An 18,286-nucleotide genomic window follows, 5' to 3' on the forward strand; every position below is an offset into this window, starting at 1 on the left:
CTAAACCCTACTAACTTTAAACCCTATTATTCCTAAACCCTTTCTAACCCTAAACCCTACCTAACCCTAAACCCTACCTAACCCGTGCTTGGGAGTCCCTGATGATTAAATAAACCAAGGATTTTATACCCTACCTAACCCTAAACCCTACCTACCCTAAACCCTTTCTAACCCTAAACCCTACCTAACCCTAAACCCCTTCTAACCCTAAGCCCTTTCTAACCCTAAACCCTACCTAACCCTAAACCCCTTCTAACCCTAAACCTGACCTAACCCTAAACCCTACCTAACCCTTTCTAGCCTTAAATCATACTAACCCTAAACCCTTTCTAACCCTAAACCATGCTAACCCTAAACCCTACCTAATTCTAAACCCTACCTAACCCTAAACCCTACTAACCCTAAATCCTACTTAACCTAAACCCTATCTAACCCTAAAACCTTTTTAACCCTAAACCCTTTCTAGCCCTAAACCCTACCTAACCCTAACCCTACTATCCCTAAACCCTACTAACCCTAAACCCTACCTAACCCTAACCCTACTATCCCTAAACCCTACTAACCCTAAACCCTACGTAACCCTAAACCCTACCTAACCCTGCTAACCCTAAACCCTACCTAACCCTAAACCCTACCTAACCCTAAACCCTATCTACCCTAAACCCTTTTTAACCCTAAACCCTACCTAACCCTAAACCCTTCCTAACCCTAAACCCTACTAACCCTAAACCCTACGTAACCCTAAACCCTTTCTAACCCTAAACCCTTTCTAACCCTAAACCCTACCTAACCCTTAAACCCTGCTAACCTTAAACTCTGCCTAAACCTTACCCTAAAACCCTACCTAAACCTAACCATAAATCCCATCTAACGCTAAAACTCTACCAACCCTAAATACTAAAAAATAATCTCAAAACTTAAAGTTAAAAAAACCTAAACTCTACCGATATGTAATTTGCTGCTGTGATATTCAAATAACAAAATACATAGCAGATTTAAAATCTTACATCCATTATTTTAATTGCCAAACTATTTTGAAAGTTGTATCTTATGAATAATAAAGGTAAATTATATTTTAATAACGTTAAATTTTGTTAAAATAGAATGAAAAACTATTATCACAAATAAATAAAGAATTTTGATGAAATTTGAAAATCTTCGAATCAATAACAATTAATTAGTAATATTTCAAAAACCCTTAAACTATTATAGCTGTAGAATCTCAAAAAAAAAATTAAAGTTCTCAAACATTTATTTGCCAATAACCATCCTTAAAGCTTTGCTCATTCATAAAAAATAATATTATTTACATAAATTGCAAACAAGTTTTGTTTTTTGACTAGAGACCCAAGTTTAAATTATACCACTTCTTAAAACAATAACCATCCTTAAATCTTTGCTCATTCAAAAAAATAATATTCTTTACATAAATTGGAAACAAGTTTTGTTTTTTGACTAGAGACCCAAGTTTAAATTATACCACTAAAATATTTTAATATTTAATTGTTCAGAAATATATATATTTATATATTCGAGAGTAGACAATGCATAGATGATACTAAATTGATCGCAAGAATTCTTTTTGGAAAACACAATATAACTAGTATAGTATACAAAGAACTTTTCAAAAATTTATGAAAATGTTTAAGCCCGCATCGCGGGCAAAACACCTAGTTACTTTTATTACAAAACTATATTAGTCATTAGATGATATATTATTAATAAATTATATAACTACTTAAAATCCTAATTATTTTTAAAGGAGATATTTTTTTTTTGGTTCTCCCAATCTCCAATGTACCACCTTTACTCTGTTACTTTATTTTTCTGTAGATCTTTATAATTATTTAAAAAATTCAAAAATCTTAAAGCAAAATATCATAAACTATGTTCTGATATTCTGTGAGACATTTCTCAAATGAAATTGGTGTTAATATTTTTTTTAAACTAATTGGTGTTAATTTTAAGGTGATTTTGATCATATGTATTGCTATAATATACAATTTTTGTTATAAAAATGCTAAAATAGAACTAAGAATCAATTAATTGAATTGTCAATGGAATAATAATTCAAGCTCACAGCAACATGGTTATTCAAAATTGATCAAATGATTTTGCAAGAATTGTTTGTGTGTTTATATTTATTTTTGTATACTAATTAAGTTCTAATAATATGTACGTTGATTATATATTAAAAATACAGTAAATTAGTTATATTTATGGAGCATAATTTTATGGTTGTGCTTTAGGCGCCAAATTGATCCGGACCGGCACTGATTAGTGATGTCATTTCTCTCGCTAGTTCCAATGTCATTGAGAATTATATAATCGTTGATTTACTAAAACCAGAATTGTAATGCTTCAAATATTATATAGCCCACTTCAAGCATGGTTATCTTTATATATAAAATACAGTTTGAATCACTCCCAGGGTGTACACATCAGATGCCAGCGCAACAATTCAAGTGATGTCCGGCCGACACCTGTCTTAAATGAAACGCAGCGTATCAAGCTTTTGTGCATACCCTCTGTTACCAGAAAACCAAAAAGGTATCAAAGGTGGAAGTAGGAACAAAGGTCTACGTACGCATCACTTGACGAGTGGCTCGAGGTTCACATATCGCTTTCTCCCTTTTTAGATTTTGTTTCCTCTTCGCTGGGATTGAAGTGTGTGTGTGTGTGTGTGTTATTGTGCCTTCAGGGACATTTGGCAAAGATATTGCAAGAAAATCGAAGATCAAGAAGAAGTGAGAAAAAAAGAGAGCCTTTTAAGCTCCTTCACAGTTCTTATAGACTTTAAGCTTTTTGGCATTTTGAAAGAGTTTTGGATTTCCGTCTTGAGGAAGTTTAGTATAGATGTTACTCTCTCTTTTTCTTATGAAGGTTCTGGTTCAGTCACAGTAATAATGCTCAGAGTAAATAAGTGGCTGCTTCAGTCCAATTTCTCCGTATTATGTTTTATTCTCTGTTATGTCCTCTGTTTCTTTTTTGCCTTTGTTATATGTGTGTGTGTTCTTGAAAGATCTATGCAGAATCAAAAACTATCTTTTCTAATCTACAAGCTAATAAAAAAAGATTAGTTACTTATTTAATACAAAGGTTGCTATGTCTTAACTACAAAGTTATTACTGAGAATATTATACATCAAAAGACTTTTAGTTCGAGGATGATCAGTATTTTGCAAGTTTTTACTTTCTACCTTAGTTTCTGAATAAAGAGTCTGGCCTAAGACTCTGAACGTTCTTATCCTTAAAAGTCTCCATGCTTTGTGCATTTGATTTCGTAGTCTTTTAGACAGTTTTTATTTTTCTTCTTCTTCTTCTCTATCTTATTCTCCTGCAACTGTTTGCAGAGCATGAGAAGATATAATATTATAATTAGAATCAGAGAGCACACGTTTCACAGTTGATGTGAGGATACAAAATTTAGGCCCACAGGGCCACCACTGTAGGCAACATCTCTTTCCAAACACTGTCACACAGTATGCACAGCAACATACTAGGCCGCAGCCTAAGAACATGAGAAAAAAACAAGTAAGCAGTGCTTTAAGCCTTGAATAAAGGCAGAACAAACTGAAATAAATGCACAACAAAGACACACAAATACATGACCTAAACAGATAATTTAAAAGCGCTTGAAAGTGAAGTTGTATAAACTGTGAAAGCATAAACAACTGAGCCGTAGCATCGGCGATATACACATTGTTGTTTTAACAATAACAAGAACATTGCAGTTGGCCTTTTCAAGTACGTAACATTCGAGGAAGTGAGCAGATGGGGGATGGGTGTGGGCACGACAGTGAGATTACGACTAAGGAGGAAAGAAAATTAGACATAGTGGCCGTCACAGTAACTGAACTAAGAGACTTTCAGAATGGTAAGTGCTAAAAAGAGTTCAATATATCTAACAACTCATCAGTGATGCAAGAATGCGCACATTATACCAAAGGAAGGTTCCATAAATCCATACCAGGTCAAACACATGTCACCCTCATACTTAATGAACACATTACAATCTATATTTTGTTATACAATCACGTACAATCAATTGACTCCATACATAACAAACCAATAAAGCCAGTTATATAGCACCCCGTATCAAAAACATCACAACTCTAACCATATCATAATATCAATTATTATACATCAGCACAAATCCATAAAAACCCACACCTCATCCAGCAACAAAATATAGACAGTCAAATAAATTCAAAATATGGGCTCCGTAAAGCATAGTTCCAAAGACCATAAACGTGTTGTAAAAAGACTACAATTCTAAGACAACAACAATTGAATCATTCTCTGCTCATCCGAATCACTATATCTTTATTGTTAACAAAAAAAAATCACTCCACAACATCTTTTATAACCATTGTTTTGAAACCTGATCCGGATACTGAACTGAACAACTTACCGAGTTACTGAGTTATCGAGTCGACACCAAAAAAATTGCGAGTTACTAAATTAATTAATTTTTTATATAATATTGTATTAGTTAATAAAACCCATTAAAAATAATAATTAAAAGTTATGTATTGGCTTAACCAGTAGTTGGGCTTCGGGTTGTAATGATTTTTTTTTGTGGATTTTACCAGGTTTTTAAATCATGATTTTTTTCTAAAATTCAAATCGGATTATATGCCGAATCACCAAATTTATCGGTTTGGCCATAAATCAAGGTCGGATTTTCTATAACATTTTTAAATTACAATACATCTAATTCTCAGTAGATATATAATCGATATACTAAAAATTATTCTCACATATGTAGAAAAATATAAAATAATATTAATAGATTGTACACCCATAATATTGCTAGGTGAAAAAGTGTACATCGCATCTTCTGATATAAGGACATGTATATTAATCAATAATCATTTTTAAATTTCATCCATAATATTTACGAAAAAGTCAATAATTAGTTACAAAACCCATAAGAATTTCTTCCTACGATCAACACTCAAATATTCAAAAAAATACATAACTATAAGCAAACAAGAATAATATATATATGACTGTATAGTTTTATTAGTCTGCTGTTACCAAAACATATAAAAATCAAACTAATATGTATTTCATATAATACAAATACATATTAAATATATGATATACCAATTCAACTAATGTTTAATATATATATATATATCCCACCCGTAGGGCGGATCGACCCTAGTTTATTATAATATAGTTTATTGGACGTTGATATCAAGCTTACTAACGTTGACGTACTCTACCCTTAGTATTTTATTTATGTAACAGTTAGATTATGACAATACATTATAGGCTTCGAATGTTACGAAACGTCCCGATCCGCGTCGCAATTAACAATAACAAAAATCTTTACATGTACCATATATCTATACATTTTTATAACTGTTAAAACCGCACCACAGTTAAACTGCTTGTCCCGCACAGCTCAAACCGCAGTTACCATTCGGAGCCTATATATAACTAGATATATAATATATGCATGCATCAAGCATGTAAGTCCAACGTTAATTGAATATTTGGAAAAATCAGGATCAAATCAATGTGAGATAATGCTCCTATGTACAGAAGAAATTGTCTGGCAATTGTAACATATAATAACAGGTTCAACGTTTGTCCGGATATTGCATGTCAGGAGATCTCATTCTTATCGTATAAGCATTTGGTGTTTTAGAAAAAAAAAACAGTTTCCTCAGTTTTCAAATCTAACTTTTGATAACTGAGTGTTAAATTGAGGTTTTATTAGTTACTTTCTCAATTTTAATATTGTCTTTAGTTTCTTATTATATTCTTTTATAGTTGTCGAAATCTTCTACTATCAAATTAGAAACCAGAATAAAATCCAAAAAATTAGAAACCAGAATTCTTTTGATAAATCATCTTATAGTCGATAAGCTACTAAAATCATTGATTAAAAAGTAGGTGGGATGAGACTGTGTTCACCGACAAAACGTTATATGCAGAAAATGCTTGTGCGCTAAAATGCAATACCCGAAATATGGCATTCTTCATATGCTTATTAGTTACATAACCATTACAATATTGTCATTTCCTAATACTCCCACCGTTCCTAAAAATCCATGTTATAGTTTTTTCATAATTATTAAAAAAATATTTAAAATCGTATTTTCCAATACATTGTTTTTCTTAATTAACAATTCTTAATAACTTTTAATCAATGAAATTTTATTAAACACAATTGTATTTTTTGAAAAACATAATTTTTTATTAATTAATGTATTGAAAATGTAAAAAAATGTATTTTTTGGAAACAATTTTTTTTCTAAAAAATGGATCTATAAGGAACAAAGAGAGTATTTTTAGTGTGGAACTCTATTTAGATATGTATAGTAAATAGTAAATAATATTCTAAGATATCTCTTCCACATTATTTTTGGAATTTAGATTCATTATAACCAAAAAAAAGAGAATTCTTTGAATTTTGAAAAACACTCCCAGGCACGGGAGTCGAGACGCTTCGCAGATCCATGATTTCCGGCGCCGGTGATGCGTTTTCTCGCCGGCGCTGGCCACCCTTGACAACGCTGCTTCTCTCTACCGTTATCTCTTTGTCCATTGCTCACTTCGTTCCTCTTTTGATACGAGTTCGTAACGTTATGCTCAGCGGAGGAAGGGACTCTCAACAGATCTTTTACCGGAGACAAGCACCTCGGATTCTCGTCTTCTTCACAGTCCTCACGGCGTCTCGCCGTAGCTGGTGGGTCGTCTCTCCAAAATCGAATCGAGAGGACTCTCTCGCCACTGCTGCTCTCAGGTTATCGGAGACAAGCTCCGGTGACCTCCCCTCTCCCCAAACATGTCTCGATTTAGAATATGTTCACGTTGTTGGCTCTGCTTTTCAACTGCTCTTGGAGTATAGATCTGTGGATGGTATCCATTTTCCACTTATGGGCTTTCACTATTCTTATCGACCGGATCTGGTAACATGTACATGTGTCTGTGCTCTTACCCTTCGACCAGACTGGGATTCACGAAGCTCGACCACCATCTCCATGCCGTTAACATCTTGCGGTGGTGGCTGTCTCTCCTATTGCGGCGAAGAACGTGCTCTCCCTCCGACCTATACACAATCCAAAACCTTCACCGTCATTGTGCCGTTCATCTCCCAACTCGAGCTCGTTTTGGCAGATCCCAAGAACCTTCTGGTTCTGTCGGTCTCTCATCCCTCAGTGGCTCTTTCGTGGAACCTCTTCGTTTCAACTATACTCAAGCCGAGGACTCTTGAAGTTTTTGTTGTCTCGTTAGATGGTTTGAGTCTCACAAGAGTTGGGTCTAGCGTCAATTCACCTGCTCCGCTCTCAACAATTTACGCTAATCCGGCGATCGATGTAGGTGGGACTCCACTCCGACGACCAGATCTGTTCCTTATAAGTTTGAGAAGACAAGCATCCTCCAGCGACATCCCTTTTCCCCACTCCATCATCCATGCCTGGCCTCCTCCACCCTTCAGACAGTTTAAACTCGGTTTAAAACGATCACCTGAAGATCCATGCCACCAACCACCGCAAACATACCTTCTATTACAACGGTTTGTAAATTTGGCGTCCGATGTAGGTGGGAATCCACTCCGGCGTCCAGTTTTGAACCATCTGTTTATGAAAATGGCGTCCGATGTAGGTGGGAATCCACTCCGGCGTCCAGCTCTGAGCCATCAAAAGCTAGTAAGGTCAGTTTTTCGGCGCACTACTCTCACCTCCTCTTCTGTTGTGGAGAGAACTTCACTACCATGTCTCCCTTCTATGATTGGAGAAAATTTCTCGGTTTCTTTTCCGAGTTTTAGTTGCAGTTTACTCACCGGTTTGTTACCTTGTGGAGCGGTCCGTACGGGGCCTGAAGGTGCAATCGAGACTACTTCGGTTTTTCTCGTTGGTGAGGACTGTCTCTCAACGTCACTTGTGACTATCTCTCAGCTGTCCGACTTTGTCGTGGAAGCTTTATCGACGCATTCAAACTTGGTATTGAATTCGCTGTCAACTTCATATGAAGATTTATCATGCCTATTTTTAATTGTTATTGTAGTTCATGAATTGTCCACAAGAAGATGTTTAATTCTCTCTTGGCTTTGTAGCATTTGCATTTGAGTTTAATGAAAGTTTGTGTTTCAAAAAAAAAAAAAAAAAATCTCTTCCACATTAATGTCACATATATGAATACAAGATTCACTACAAGAAAACTCAAGCTTAACGAGGAATATTAACGAGGAAAAAAAACCCTCGTAAGTTTACGTCAACTTTACGAGGATTTTACGTGAATAACGGTATCATCGTTATTTCCTCGTAAACTAACGACAAAAACCGTTCGTCGTAAAGTCGATGTAATGTGACGTGTCATTTACGAGGAAATAACGATGATATCATGTTTCACGTACGTTCCTCGTAAAGTGGACGTAAACTTCGCGTCTTATTTACGAGGAAACTATTTACTTGGATTTAGCGAGGAAATTTTAAATCCACCAACTTTGTAAGTGACACACGTTTTTTTTTTTGCACCTAATTAATTTTGAATCCACCAACTTTGTAAGTGACACACGGAGATTATTGAAGTCGAATTTCCAGGGATACTGAAGCTGAAATGCGTCCTCTTCAAATGTGAATGGTTCGACCCCGTCGTCAACAGAGGTGTTCGGTCTAACAAATTCGGTGTAGTTGATGTCAACGGTGGACGACGGTACAACAAATTCGAGCCTTTCATCTTAGCTTCACAAGCAGACCAAGTTAGCTTCCTTCCATACTCTCGGATGAGAGATTCGGGTATAAATTGGTTAGTAGTGATCAAAGTAACACCTCGAGGACGAATCATCAGTGGAGAAGAACCACCATTGCAAGAAGAACAGATAAATGAAGTCGGGGAACCTGAACAAGAAATTGATGACATCCTTCTCATTGATCCGCATAATCACGAGTACGAAGATCTTACCGATGATGCCACAGAGGAAGCTGTTGAAGACGAGTTTAATGAAAATGAAGACATTTCTAGTGATGACGAGAATGTCGATGAATCCGATTGATGTATTTTCGATTTTGTGTAGTTTGTTTTATGAATAAGGTAATGTGAGAGTTTGTTTTATGAATAAGGTAATGTGGGAGTTTGTTTTGTGAATAAGAAAATGTGGGAGTTTGTTTTATGAATAAGTAAAAGTGGGAATTGTGGTTTGGAATATATGAATTAGAAGATAAGGAATTGTGGTTTGGAATGAAAATAAAGATAGGGTTTGAAATATATGAAGTAGAAGATAAGGAATATGGGGTTTGGGGTTTCGGATTTTAGGGATTTAAACGGAATACTCGTTAATTCCTCGTATGTTGACGTCGAACTTACGACGAATTCCTCGTTTATTCCACGTAGGAGAGATTCGTCGTAAATACCACGTAGGACAAATTCGTCGTAAATACCACGTAGGAAAGATTCGTCGTAAATACCACGTAAAATAAATGATGAACGCGGCCCACTTTAATTCCACGTAGGACGGAATAGTCGTAAAAACCACGTAACCAAAATCGTCGTAAACACCTCGTACTGTAAAAACTAGAAAAAAAAGAAAAAGAAGAAATATACTCGATTTTGTGTAGTTTGTTTTATGAATAAGGTAATGTGAGAGTTTGTTTTATGAATAAGGTAATGTGGGAGTTTGTTTTGTGAATAAGAAAATGTGGGAGTTTGTTTTATGAATAAGTAAAAGTGAGAATTGTGGTTTGGAATATATGAATTAGAAGATAGGGAATTGTGGTTTGGAATGAAAATAAAGATAGGGTTTGGAATATATGAAGTAGAAGATAAGGAATATGGGGTTTGGGGTTTCGGATTTTAGGGATTTAAACGGAATACTCGTTAATTCCTCGTATGTTGACGTCGAACTTACGACGAATTCCTCGTTTATTCCACGTAGGAGAGATTCGTCGTAAATACCACGTAGGACAAATTCGTCGTAAATACCACGTAGGACAAATTCCTCGTTTATTCCACGTAGGAGAGATTCGTCGTAAATACCACGTAGGACAAATTCGTCGTAAATACCACGTAACCAAAATCGTCGTAAACACCTCGTACTGTAAAAACTAGAAAAAAAAAGAAAAAGAAGAAATATACTGGATTTACATGTGGCAAGACTTCCAGCAATTATATTACTTAAGTCTCACCAACATAAATTCCAATATCATCTTCTCTTCTTTTTTTCTCAAATTTTTATAATTTGAATAGGATTGGATTTGAGAGTATGATGTGAGATAGGGTGTGATTTGGGAGTTTGGGTGTGGGTTGAGAAGGAGAGTTACGGGTATATTTATAGGGAAGCTTTCCTCGGTAATTCCACGTAAGCAAAATCGTCGTAACGTCCTCGTACCTAAAAAACACGGGCCTTTGTAATTCCTCGTAACTTCCTCGTATAATAAAACGCGGGCCTTTGTAATCTCTCGCTGTTTCGTCGTAAAAAAAACACGGGCCTCTGTAATTCGTCGTAAAATTACGAGGAATTTGCGATGGAATGTAATCTTATATATACACCCCGAGCGCTCACTCTTTCTTTCCTCTCTACTTCCTCTCCACTTCCTCCCTGTTTCGTTGCAATGGTAAGCCTCTCTAATTCCTCTCTAATTTGGTTAGTTTAGGTAGATTAGGTGGTTAGTATAGGGAATTTAGATAAGTTTACGGATCTTATGTTATTTAGTGTTGATTAGGTGGATAATGTTGGAAAATATACTGTTGACGAAAATTTAAAAAATTAAATTTTTTTCTCAGGTTCGAAAAGGTAGACTTACTGCCCATTACAGAGAGATGTTCGGTGAGCCGGGTAATCGTTTAGACCCGTCGTCTTCATCAGCTCCCGGTTCTTCGGGACAAGAGACTGTCCCCGAGACTCAGTACACTCAGAGAGTCTTTGGGTCTCCTTCTTCTAGAGGACCATCGGTTCCTCCTCCCCCGATGACCATGCGACAACGAAATCCTATTCCAGGCGAGTCAACATCCGACACACATACCGAGGCGGATGTAACGGCGAGGAGTGATGAATTCTATCGGGCGATTCACGACCCTTAGTTCTTTTTAATTTCGGTTCTTGTATTATGAATTCAAAATTTATTTATATATAAAATATTTTGGTTTTGATTTTTTTAGAATTTTAATTTTATTAATAATTTAAATTATTTAAATTATTTTTTAATTATAATTTTTTATATTTCTGTAAAATAACGAAACGAAGTAAATTCGTAGCTAATTTTGCGACTTCTTTACGTGGAAGCTTAACGAGGTTTTTACGAGGAATTGTTTACAAGGAAATGACGTGGAAAGTTCACGTGGTCTTTACGAGGAAAGCTATCAAGGTATTTACGTTTACTTTACGAGTATTTACTTTCGAGTTATTTACGTGGGTTTTACGAGGAACGTCTTTCGTGGTATTTACGAGGAAATTTAGCGACGTCCTTACGTGGAAGCTTTACGTGGTCTTTACGACGAAATATTCCTCTTTGCTTTTACGACGAAATTATTTCCTCGCTATGTTACGACGAATTAGCGAGGATATATGCGTTACGACAAACGTATAACGACGAAACGGGTTTCCTCGCTAATTCCTCGTAACACTGCTTTTACGACGAAGTCACGAGGAAAACTGCCCTCGTAAAACTTGTGTTTTCTTGTAGTGATTAATATAACTTACTGTTAAAAATGATTAATATTTGTAATAAAAACGTGCATATATAAATATATCTTAAATTATGTTTGAGTTTAATATCCAAGTCATCTTAGTTGGACCACATAATTAATTAATGACACTAGGGATGGTTCAGCCATTGTATATAGTTTGATCATCTTGTTAGACGTGAATTCAATTATTTCTAGATAACTTTCATTTAATGGAACATGTTGGACTAGTTTAACAGAATATTGGATAAAGAAAAATAAATAACGAGATGAAATTTGACATTGCAATTGAAAATATTTAATTAAGGGTCCAACTTAGTTTATGCAAACACAATATAATGCCTAAATGGAAGGTTAGTTGGACGACTTAAAACAAATTTATCTTCCAATAATCATACAATTTTAAGACACCTCTGTGTCTCCCATCCGTAATTATATAATTCGAAAAATGTACTTATAATATACCAAACTAGGTGAAGATCTACGCCTTACGCAACATGAAGATGCGGAAAATATTATATATACAAATCAATTTTACATATTATTATTTATTTTGTGTTTATTACATGTCATGAAATAATAAATATATTGAATAATAGAAAAGTGAGTAATTTTTATGTATATAATTAAATTATAATAATAACATAAATCAAAATAATATTTCTTGTTTTTTAACAATATTTTTTTATTGGTAAATAAATAAATAAAATTATTAGATTTATTTTATATGTTATATAATTAAATTTAAATTATATGAACAAATATATATATATATATATATATAGTATATATTAATATGGATACTTATTAATTGAGGCTTCATACTCATATAATTTTATTAACATTTGTATATTTTTTACCCACAAAATTAAACCACTAATCACAAAATTTTCAGGGTGAGATTATTAATAATTTTAGTAATTTATAATCATTTAAAAAAATTCAATAAAACTTCAAAACTAAAATATTAAGGTCTCAATATGTTTGCAATGAAAATTTTGAAATTAACATATTTATGTATTTTTATATAGTATATAGTTTAATTTTCATATGATTTTATGATCATTTGTATCTTGTTATAACAAAAAAAATTAAACTACTCATCACAAATTTATTAATGTCAGAGTTTTAACAATATTAGTAACTTATAGTCATTTAAAAAAATTCAAAATATAACATATAAGAAAAAATATAATTTTTTATTATATGATTAATGTGATTGTTTAGTTTATTTTAAGCATATAAAATTAAAAAAAAATGATGAAAAATACAAAAATTGATATCAAATATTTATTATTGAAAATTATTAATTATCATATATATGTTAATCATATTAGATAATTCCGTAATTTTTATTTAAGGAAATAAATAAAAATGTTTTGTGTACACTACTAATCAATTTTATATTTAGTTTAATAAAAAATATAATATAAATTCAGATGAACCAACTAATTTTTCTAAAGATTCCAAAAATTATCGTAGTGATGACACGTTATTATAAAAAATGTTGTTATGCTCTCCAATTAATATATTAGGGATGTTGCTAGGTTTGAATTCTTTGTCTTATAAAAAAAGATATGAAATCTGTTTTACATTTTATTTTTAATTTAATTTTGGCTATCTATTTTTTAACTTTTGCAGTTCAAGATTCTTCAATAGTAGTTTCAATAAAATTAACTAGGGATAATATAGACAAAGGTACTAAAAATGAAGCTATATTAATTGTGAAAACTATCTTGTATAATTTTAAAAGGTAATAAATGTCCGTTTGTGATTATGGATACAAAAAGTTTAACTATCTTAATGTCCGTATATGTTTAGAAAAAAATCTTTGTCCCTAGTTTCCTTTCTTTTTGAAAAAAAACAAGTTTTTTTTCTTTTTATATTTGAACGCCTTTAAGCAAAAAAAAAAACTAGATTATATAATGTTTTATATAAAATGTTTGTCTGCCCTTAATTTTTGATGTAAAATTTTTTTTCTCTTTGTATTTATTTATTTTTATCAACATAGATTAGTGGTTTTTTCAAAAAAAAAGATTAGTGGAGACTCTGGAGATAGAGGAATATATGAATGTATTTTTGTACAGTCTCGACTAATTTGTTTACTTGAAGAAATTTTTTTGTGTTTAACGAGGATTTGTTTGTGGAAGCCCTTAGTCCAGTGGTTTAACTAATGGTCCATTAATGATTCTATACCATGAGGTCTGAGGTTCAAATCCTAGAAAACGCAAATTATACATATTATGGAGAAAAAAATTACAAGAGGTATTTAGCATGGTGCATGACGTATCATCGAACATAGATCTCATAGAGAGACTCGGAGTGATGCAGTCAGACGTGCATTCTCATATGATGGTAGAATTGCCGGCTCTAGATTCGTTTATGTAATATTTCTCATCGTTGTAATATTATAATTAATCACACGTTAAAAAAACGAAGATTTGCTTCCTTATTCTTTAGTATGTAATGTATCAATGAAATTAGAAGCTCAGAGAAAGGAAAAATAAAGAAATATAAGTTGTGCAAGTTACAATATAGGAATAGAAAGAATGCGATGATTTCTCGTTGGTGAGTGTTCGTGTGGAGAATAAACTACAAAACCATCAACAAAAATCTCATAAAGAATTTGGTTTATGGTTTTACTGGATTTTAATTGATTTCGAACACCTTGGTTATTTAACGTGAAAAATAATAATGGCATGTAAGCAACTTGTCATTATCAAAGGTAGTCATTCTTCAACAATAGTTCCCTCGTGGTAATCCAGGGTTTATTTCCTTTATGTAATTCAACGTCATTAACTATATATTCTTTGTTTAAACTTTGTTTGCATCTGTTGAGTAGCTACTTAAGTCACTTTCGGATGTTTTGTAGGTCTCATCAAAATGTAACGTCCAGCAAATATGTTGGCGGTTGTCTGATATTTTAAGCCAGTTATTGTCCATTATAACTTCTATGGTTAGTTTTGGTATAGTTTGCAGTGGTCATTGTGATTGTATAGTGAATCATCATAGCTGTATACAAATCTTAATGAATTTATCGTCAATACCAAGACGTCTATGGACCATGGAAACCACTATAAAACCAATAATGCTCTAGAGAAGATTTCATTATCAAAACATGTGACAAGTTGATTACAAATGGAAAAGAATCAAAGTCAACAATTGCTATGAAATAAGATACGGAAGTCTAAGATTATCCAAGTTTTAGAATGGTTCTTAAAAACATTGGTTTTTGTTATATGATATTCCAATAGGAGTTTAGCCATTAAATGCCCCTAACCAATCCCCCAAATACGACCAGACTGAAATTAAATCCAACATACCTAGTTTATAAAAAACATAAACGAATGTTGATATATAAACCAATTAATATCAAAACTCAGAAAGTTAAAACATAATGCTGCATGCAATTATGAAAATCATTCCTTCATAACATTTACAAAGTGATAGCAAATTTGAGATGTTCCGCATAAATATACCACCAGCTCATTTGAGGCATATACGGATTTGATATGATTCCATCCATAATTATTTATAATATTATATAATATATACTTAACTGTACACATGATTATATAACCACAAAAATGATCTGTCTTATGATGTACTTATGCCGAACCTTTGCACAGTCTGCGTATATATACACACACAATTAAACCCAAGAGCTACAACAAACACTAAAACTCATTTATCTTTCTCTCTCCCTCTCATCATCATCTTTGGCCATGGCGAAGGACTTGGAGGTGCAAGAGGGAAGAGCAGCGAGGGATTACCAGGATCCACCCCCGGCCCCATTGTTTGACATGGAGGAGCTTGGGAAGTGGTCGCTCTATAGAGCGGTCATAGCTGAGTTTGTGGCTACACTTCTCTTCCTTTACGTCTCAATCCTCACCGTAATCGGGTACAAAGCTCAGACCGACGCAAGCGCCGGAGGAGCTGACTGCGGCGGTGTTGGGATATTGGGGATTGCGTGGGCTTTCGGTGGAATGATCTTTGTTCTCGTTTACTGTACCGCCGGTATCTCCGGTACGTATACTAACGCTCCAGTCACGGTACATAGATTGTCACATAACAAATAAAGAGAAATATGATATAGTTTATACAGCAAATACATCAAAATATATTAATTGTATTGACATAAATTTATATAGATCTCTTTGGTACAGTTTTAATTTCAGTGTTTTGTCGAATACATATCACTTTTAGGTTATCATATATATTTTCCTGTTCAGTTTGAATTAGTTTTAGATAAGTTCGGTATGAGTAACTTCGGGTCGGCGCCTTATCTAAATCAAGATCAACCTTACATTTTAAGTTGATTATTTAATTTATTTGTGTCGTTGGTGTTTTATAGGTGGTCATATAAATCCGGCTGTGACGTTCGGACTGTTCTTAGCTCGAAAAGTGTCATTTGTGAGGACAGTGTTATACATTGTGGCTCAGTGCCTTGGTGCCATCTGCGGTTGCGGTCTGGTTAAAGCGTTCCAAAGTTCTTACTACAACAGGTTCCATCATGTCTCAACACTCATGCGTCCAGATTTTAAAAGAGCCGATCAATTATTATTTTGTCTAAGCATCAGCCAGTCAAACCGTCTAGATATCGCTTTAATATATGATTACGATTTTTATTAACTAACAAAATTGTTAATAACACTAGATATGGAGGTGGAGCCAACCAGCTTGCGGAAGGCTACAACAAAGGTACCGGACTAGGTGCCGAGATCATCGGAACATTTGTCCTTGTCTACACCGTCTTCTCTGCCACCGACCCGAAGCGAAGTGCACGTGACTCTCATATTCCTGTTTTGGCGCCACTTCCCATTGGTTTTGCCGTCTTCATGGTTCATTTAGCCACCATCCCCATCACCGGAACTGGAATCAACCCGGCCCGTAGCTTCGGAGCCGCAGTTATCTACAACCAAGAAAAGGCCTGGGACGACCAAGTACGTCATTAACCTTTTTATATGGATACGTTTTTCTATCAGTTAAAATACAAATGAAATTAATGATGTTTAATTATTTTATCTTATTTATTTGAGCAGTGGATATTTTGGGTGGGACCGATGATCGGAGCAGCGGCGGCTGCGTTATACCATCAGTTTGTTCTACGAGCGGCTGGAATTAAATCTCTTGGCTCCTTTAGGAGCTCTGCTTAACTTGAATTGTTTGAATTAAGCCACAAGTTAATCTTTCATAAAATGATGATGATTACCTGTATTAAGCGTAAGCTACCTAAAGTTCAAAAAAAAAGAAGCGTAAGCTACCTGTATCTTTTATTTATTTATATGTTCTGTTTTTATAATTTCTTGGAATTTTCCCATTGGTCGCAAACCTGGTTTTAATTAATGTTGCTTTAAGATAAATCTCAATTTCCCTTTTTTTTCATTGAGTAGAGTTAACGTTAATTTCATTTGTAAGCTACCTGTATCATTTGTTATTTTAAATTTCAAGTAACAAAAAGTTGGATGAATAAATGAATGAACAAAGGTGTTTGTGTAACTTTGCTGGATAGATGTGTTATTCTAGTAATTATAAAATTATAAGAGTTAGTTTAGTCATTACATGTATGATTAGAGTTATTATAAGTAATTTCTCTTAATTTAATTATAAGAACTTTACTAAAGAGATTACCAATGAGGTTATCCTAATTTCTTGAGAATCAATAGATATGAATAAAGTATACAAACACAAGAAGAGTGTCACAAATTTATAACTTATTTGATCTATATATAGACCATATATAAACAATGTCAATCAAAATGATTCGAGGGAGATTCCACAAAAGAGTGAAAATCAACAAACAAACAAAAATAACTGCATTAACCAAATTGGTTTTCATGACTTTTCTTCACTCATTCGAAAGACCCTTTCTTCTTTTGTTATTCATTGTACAATCATACAATTTTTTCCACCTTCGACACAGTTCCATTGGGAACCTCAGACACTCTCCTCCTCCATTGTTTCTATGGTCTCTAATCACTGAAACAAAGGCGAGCCCCTTATCACCAGTGTTGGTGGTGGCCGACCATCTTCAAACCCTTTTATTAGGGTCTTTTTTCGCCGATCCTTATCCCCACGTTAGTATATTCTTGAGAATATCAGTTTCAGCTTTTCAAGTGAAGCATGTTTACCGGTATTTTCACTCTTTTAACACTTTTGCCACTCGTATCGCTGTAGTAATTTTAATTTGTTGTTTAGCTGTCGAGTTTATCTCTGATTGTAACCGTTCAAACTTGTCAGATGTTTAATGTAATATAAGAGTTTGGTGCACAAAAAAAATCAAGCAACAACTATGAACTATCTCAATAGACGAAAAAAAAAACTATGAACTATCTCATCTATTAAACAGATAAAACCCACAAACACACACATACAACAAACAAAACCAAACCAAACATTAACAGATATCGCAGAGAAGAAAAACATGACATACCTTTCTCATTGCTTATATGTGTGTCCATTGCAGGAAGCAGACTTGTTCATGGTCCAGCTTATTCAAACCTATCTGCTTTCTCTCCATATCAGCTTACGATTTTTTTTCACCCAAGATATCTCTCGCTGACAATAAACCACCAACAAAACTTGCCATCGTTTTCCTCTTCACCTTTTCAAAGACATCTAACGTAGAAGCAGATACATAAGGA

General features: G+C 33.8%; 1 protein-coding gene and 1 long non-coding RNA gene across 2 annotated transcripts; both read left to right on the forward strand.

Annotated features, from left to right (window-relative positions):
• The first annotated feature begins 860 nt into the window (after positions 1–860).
• LOC125583322 lies at positions 861–4,056 on the forward strand. The gene is made up of 2 exons (XR_007320321.1): positions 861–2,611; positions 2,702–4,056. It is a non-coding gene; the product is annotated as an uncharacterized LOC125583322 (long non-coding RNA).
• An 11,229-nt stretch (positions 4,057–15,285) lies between these two features.
• LOC106416895 (probable aquaporin PIP2-4) lies at positions 15,286–17,005 on the forward strand. Its single transcript, XM_013857780.3, has 4 exons — positions 15,286–15,668; positions 15,997–16,147; positions 16,300–16,585; positions 16,685–17,005. Exons 1-4 carry the CDS (start codon positions 15,368–15,370, stop codon positions 16,796–16,798), a joined length of 852 nt encoding a protein of 283 aa, XP_013713234.1. The 5' UTR covers positions 15,286–15,367; the 3' UTR covers positions 16,799–17,005.
• The last annotated feature ends 1,281 nt before the right edge of the window (positions 17,006–18,286 follow it).

This window comes from Brassica napus, chromosome A2 (assembly GCF_020379485.1).
Source record: "Brassica napus cultivar Da-Ae chromosome A2, Da-Ae, whole genome shotgun sequence".
Lineage (NCBI taxonomy): Eukaryota > Viridiplantae > Streptophyta > Magnoliopsida > Brassicales > Brassicaceae > Brassica > Brassica napus.

What these genes read in the sequence shown, in the direction of transcription:
- LOC106416895 (XM_013857780.3), top strand. Translation starts at nt 15,368, where the DNA reads ATGGCGAAGGACTTGGAGGTGCAAGAGGGAAGAGCAGCGAGGGATTAC. An exon ending in CAAAGTTCTTACTACAACAG is followed by an intron (nt 16,148 to 16,299) that starts GTTCCATCATGT and finishes TAATAACACTAG; the next exon opens with ATATGGAGGTGGAGCCAACC. An exon ending in AAAAGGCCTGGGACGACCAA is followed by an intron (nt 16,586 to 16,684) that starts GTACGTCATTAA and finishes TTATTTGAGCAG; the next exon opens with TGGATATTTTGGGTGGGACC.